Raw genomic sequence first — 6,000 nt, forward strand, 5'->3', positions numbered from 1 at the left:
CTTGTTTCCACCACAAGCCAAATTTCCCAAAATCCAAATTTCACAAGGACAGAAAGGGAGGCAAAATATTCCGAACAGGGACATAGACAGAAAGCTTTGAAGCTGCAAGGCTATTAAATGCTAATCAAGGTGGCCAATTTGAACATTCAGACTTGCCTCAAATAGACAAGAGTTCATTCTCCCACCTTGAATATTCCACAGATATATAAACCCCACTTGCCTAGTTTCCAACAGACGTCACAACCTATGAGGATGCCTGCCATAGATGTGGATGAAACATCAGGAGAGAATGCTTCTGGAACATAATCATACAGCCTGGAAAACTCACAGCAACCTAGTGATTCCAGCCATGAAAGCCTTCGACACACACACACACCCAAAAATATAGTGTGTGTGTATTCATGTCAGATAGCATAGGGAAGGGTATATAACTGGAGTTGCACTTAGGAAATGTCCCTGACTTACATGCAAATTCAGCTTAAGAACAGACCTCCAGAACCTCTCTTGTTCATAACTTGGAGCTGCCTACATATCTATCTCTGGCCATTGGGCGTGATGGGGACCCTCCTCGTGTCTCCCCCAGGACCCTGTCCTGTTCTCGGGCTCCCTGCGCATGAACCTGGACCCCTTTGAGCAGTATTCGGACGAGGAGGTCTGGCGCTCGCTGGAGTTGTCCCACCTCAAGGCCTTTGTCTCCACGCTGCCAGACAAACTGCATCATGAATGTGCCGAAGGAGGAGAGAACCTCAGGTGAGCCTCGCGTCAAAGGACACACCTTGCCAGGTTTATTTTGTTTATTTACGAAGCTATTGCAAAGATAGCCACCTGAACTCTGCCAAGACACAAGTGTGTGTTTTCCATTTACGTAACCATGAAGCCAACAGGAAATTGGAAAGTTACCTGGGAAGGCCAAGAGGCTGAACACTGCTCCCAGCCTAAATATCTCGGCGTCACCTTAGCTTGAGTACTAACATTTAGGAAACACTGTGCTTGTCCACAATGCTCTGCCTCATGCACAGAGGAAGAACTGATTAAAAGCTATAAACAATGTGGTTGTTGTTGCCCTTGCCAGGTCTGGTTGTGATGGCCAGGCATTGTCTGTAGGAATCGGAGGAGACCCTGAAAACAGGGCCAGGTGATACACAATTGGGATGGCCCAGCAAGGCCACTGACCTTCTGTAGTTATGTTATTCGGTGCCTGTTTGTCCATTAGCCAGAGAGACATCTGTCAATAGTTAGGTCAACCACTTAAGGCTTAGTCTTTCCTTGACACCAGACTCATTGAATATTTCTCATTCCTTCACCTTATTTGCTCAGTAACAAAGAGAGAGACTCTTTTGGCCTCTCTTTCCCACCCTCCCTTCTCTTCCTTTCTTCCCTTGTTCTTCCTTCCCTACTTTCTTCTCTTTCTTTGTTTCTTTCTCCCTTTCTCCTCCCTTCCCCTTTTCCCTCCTTCCTCCCTCTTTGCTTTCTTCCTTTCTCCCTCCCTCCTTTCTCCTCCTTCTTTCTCTTTCTCTCACTCCCCTCTTCTTCCTTCCTTCTTCCATCACTCCTTTCTTCCCTCCTTATGCCCCTTCCTTTTTTCTTTCTTTCTTACCTCTCCTCTCCTCCTTCTTTATTTCTTTCTTTCTTTCTCTCTCCCCTTTCCTTCCTTCCTTCTTCCATCACTCCTTTCTTCCCTCCTTTCTTCTTTCTTTCTGCCCTCTTCTCCCTCTCTCCATCCTTCCTTCTCTTTCTTTCCTTTTTTCTCCCTTTACTTCATTCTTCCCCACTCCTTTCTTCCCTTTCTTCTGCCCTTCCTTTCTTCCTTCCTCTCTTTCTTTCTTTCTTTCTTTCTATCCTCTCTTCTGCTCCTTCCCTCCTTTCTTCCCTCCCTTTCCTTCCATTTTTCTCCCCCCTTCTTCCATCACTCCTTTCTTCCCTCCTTTCTTCTGTCTCCTTTTTTCTTTCTTTCTGCCCTCTCCTCCCTCCCTCCTTTATTTTCTCCCTTTCTTTCCTTTCTTTTTTTCTCCCTTCTACTTCCTTCCTTCTTCCCTCACTCCTTTCTTCCCTCCTTTCTTCTGCCCTTCCTTCCTTTGTCTTACTTTCTTTCTATTCTCTCATCTGCTTCTTTCCTCCTTTCTTCCCTCACTCCCTGTCCTTCCTTTCTTTTTTTGTCCTCTCTCCTTTCTTCCTCCACCACTCCTTTCTTCTGTCCCTTTCTTCCTGCCCTCCTCTCCCTTCATTCCTTCTTTCTTTCAGTGAAAGTGTGTTTTCTCTCTCTCTCTCTGTCTTTGACCCTCAGCTTCTGCCTGATTCCTCACCCAACACATTAACATAGAACTATAGGGATGGAAGGGACCTTAAGGATCATCTAGCCCAGCCCATTATCAGGCGGGGATACCGCACTAAAGCATTCCTGAGAGATGCCCCTCCAACCTTGACTTAAAGACCTGCCAAGGTGAAGAAACCAACCTCTGTTCTTTCTAGTCCAGCTTCCATAGAAAAGCACTGCAAAGCCCAGCTCACTGCAACCAGTACGATAATGGTCTTTCCCCCTTTGTTTTGACCAGCGTGGGTCAGCGGCAGCTGGTGTGCCTCTCGCGTGCGCTGCTGCGCAGGTCCAAGATCCTGGTGCTGGATGAAGCCACAGCCGCTGTGGACCTGGAGACGGACTGCCTGATCCAGACCACCATCCGGAAGCAGTTCGAGGGATGCACCGTCCTCACCATCGCCCACCGGCTCAACACCATCATGGACTACACACGGTAGGAAGAATCACATATAGACCAGAATGTATGGCAGGCATCCTCAGAGGTTGTGAGGTCTGTTGAAACTAGGCAAATGGGGTTTATATATATGTAGAATGCCCGGGGTGGGAGTTAAGTCTGAATGTTGCAATTGACCACCTTGATTAACATTGAATGTCTTTGCAGTTTCAAAGCTTGACTGCTTCCTGCCTGGGGGAATCTTTTGTTGGGAGGTCTTAGTTGGCCCTGATTGTTTCGTGTCGTAATAATAATGTCCATAAGCTAATGATAATACTAATAATAAGTACATAACCTAGTAATAATAGTAATAATATTAGCGGCATAAACTAATACTAGTTATTATCATAATACTGGGTCCATAAACTACTAAAAATATAATCTAGCTCTAGCTACTGGAAGTCCAGTATTTTCCCCAAATTTAGGGGAAGGCTTTACAGGCCTCATTTAAGACATGAAAGCAGTGAATACTACTACTAATAATAATAATAATAATAATAGTAATAGTAATAATTCAACTCTAGCAACTGGAGGTCTAGTAATTTCCCTAAGTCACAGGCCTTCCTCTTGGAAGATGGCTTTGAGTCTCTTTTAAAAGAGGACAGTAGTTTATTATATTATTATTGTTATACCAACTCCAGGTACTAGCAGTAATTTCCCCAAATGTAGGTCTATCGATGAAGAGGCATTGACTTTACGGCCTTTTCCGCGGTAGACTGCTTGGAGTCTCATTTAAGAGAGGAAAGCAGTAAATAAACAAACAAATAAATAAATAATATTTACTGCTTTCCTCTCTTAAATGAGACTCCAAGCAGTCTACCAAGGAGAAGGCCTGTAAAGTCAATGCCTCCATCAATAGACCTAAATTTGGGGAAATTACTGCTAGTACCTGGAGCTGGTATAACAATAGTAATATAATAAACCATTGTTCTCTCTTAAAAGATACTCAAACCATCTTCCAAGGGGAAGGCCTGGGACTTAGGGAAATTACTAGACCTCCAGTTGCTAGAGTTGAATTATTACTAGTAGTAGTAGTAGTAGTAGTATTCACTGCTTTCATGTCTTAAATGAGGGGAAAGTACTGGACTTCCAGTAGCTAGAGCTAGATTATATTAATAGTTTATGGACCCAGTATTATGATCATAACTATTATTAGTTTATGCCCGTAATATTATTACTATTATTACTAGGTTATGTACTTAGTATTATTATTAGCTTATGGACATTATTATTAATTATTAATTATTAATTATTATTATTATCAACAACAACAAGGTAAAGGTTTCCCCTGACATTTGTCTTGTTTGACTCTGGGGGGTGATGTTCATCTCCATTTCTAAGCCAAAAAGCTGGAGTTGTCCGTAGACACCTCCAAGGTCATGTGGCCAGCATAATTGCATGGAGCGCTGTTACCTTCCTGCTGAAGCGGTACCTATTGCTCTATTCACATTTTTGTATGTTTTCAAAGTGCTAGGTTTGTAGAAGCTGGGGCTAACAGCGGGAGCTCACCCCTCTCCATGGATTTGAACTACCAACCTTTTAGTCAGCAAGTTCAGCAGCTGAGTGGTTTAACCCGCTGCACCACCAGGGGGCCCATATTGTATATACATATAAATAATACATTGTATAGGTATTTTATTGATTACCTGCCTCTTCTAATGGCTCCAGGCCGGGTAGGAAAAACATAGTATAATATATAATATAATAGTAATGGTATAATATACTGGTAATGTATTATACATCTTGAGGTATGTATAATAATATAGTATAATATAATAATATAATAAGTATATGTTATATAGTACATGTAATATTACTAATAATATTCCCGTCATTCCCCCTTGTCCTCATTTGAAGCAGATGCCTCCTCCCTTCTGGCCAGAATGCCTTGCTGACCTTTGCCTTCTCTTCCCAGGGTCATCGTCCTGGAGAGGGGGGAGATTGTGGAGTGCGGGGCCCCGGGGGCCCTCCTCCAGGCCAAGGGTCCCTTCTACAACATGGCCAAAGACGCCGGCCTGGTCTGACCACTGCCTCCCCTGGGCAAGGGACACGGGCCGGATGGATGGACAGATCTGTTTTCGGAGGACCCCAAAGGGCTGCCTGACCCAGAAGCCTCCCTCCCTTCCTCTCGAGGCCTGCTTTGCCATGAGGTCAGTGCCGCGTTGCTTTCTTTCCTCCTGCGGCCAAAGCCTGGACAGTTTCACTTCCGTCTCATTGGTCAAGCTGCAAGACCAAACTGCATTTTGCACCGAAAAGGACAATTGGGGGAAAAGCCTTAAGAGTTTCCATCTCCGGGCCTTTTGAAGGAAGAAGGAATTGATCCCAAAGAAGAAAAGGCTTGCCTTTGCCCAAAACAGATTGAGCCGAAGATGCAGCTGGGATACTTGTTTCATTCAAATGCCTTTAACTAGCTTTATCTCCGAGGCCAAAGAAGCCAGCCAGCAACTCCAGGCTTTTCTTGTCCCCAAAAGGTTATCCATTCATTTCCCATATATATTTTTGGTTTGCCTGATTCTTCCCTGGTTCTGTTTTGGGAGAGGATTTGCATCTCCTTTGCCTTTTCTCTCCGGAGGAAAGTCAGCAGCGGATCGAAAGTAAGGCCGGAACGGTGGACTTGGGACATTTTTTTAAACAAACAACAAACCTTTAGGACTTGTGTCTTCTCTTTAGAATAAAAGTTATTTATTTATATTTTATTTTGTTGTACAGAAAGATTCTCAAAAAGTTTAAAAATATTTTGTAAACAATGATTCACAGAGCAAGCGTTCAGTAAAAATTATTATTTCTTTCTCCCTTTGAAGAAATCATCCTCATTCTTCGAGCTTGGGATGGAATTGTGGTTTTATTAATTATATGAGGAAAGGAGGAAGGGCGGAAAGAGTGAATGAGGAAGAGGGGAAGGAAGAGAGAAAAGGAGGAGAACAAAACGGGAGGGAAAGAGGAAGAAAGGAAAGGAGCAAAGAAGGAATAAAGGGAGAAAGGAGGAAAGAAGGATGGGAGGAAAGGAGGAATAAAGGAAGAGAGAAGGAAAGGACAAGGGAAAAGAAGGACTAAAGGGAGAGAGAAAGGAGGGAAGAACGATGGGAGGAAAGGAGGACTAAAGGAAGAGGGGAGAAAAGGACAAGGGAAAAGGAGGACTAAAGGAAGAGAGCAAAGGAGGAATAAAGGGAGGAAAGAAGGACTAAAGGGAGAGAGAAAGGAGGGAGGAACGATGGGAGGAAAGAAAGAATAAAGGAAGGGATGAAAGAAGAAA

General features: G+C 43.7%; 1 protein-coding gene across 2 annotated transcripts in view; it reads left to right on the forward strand.

Annotated features, from left to right (window-relative positions):
- The window catches only part of LOC132782084 (multidrug resistance-associated protein 1-like), a 75,683-nt gene extending 70,146 nt beyond the window's left edge, over positions 1-5,537 (forward strand). For both annotated transcript variants that reach the window (XM_067461374.1, XM_067461375.1), the window contains 3 exons: positions 584-750; positions 2,553-2,747; positions 4,663-5,537. In XM_067461374.1, the coding sequence (XP_067317475.1) occupies positions 584-750; positions 2,553-2,747; positions 4,663-4,771 (471 nt within the window). In that variant the 3' untranslated portion in view covers positions 4,772-5,537. The remainder of the gene's footprint in view (positions 1-583; positions 751-2,552; positions 2,748-4,662) is intronic.
- The last annotated feature ends 463 nt before the right edge of the window (positions 5,538-6,000 follow it).

This window comes from Anolis sagrei, chromosome Y (genome assembly GCF_037176765.1).
Source record: "Anolis sagrei isolate rAnoSag1 chromosome Y, rAnoSag1.mat, whole genome shotgun sequence".
Lineage (NCBI taxonomy): Eukaryota > Metazoa > Chordata > Lepidosauria > Squamata > Dactyloidae > Anolis > Anolis sagrei.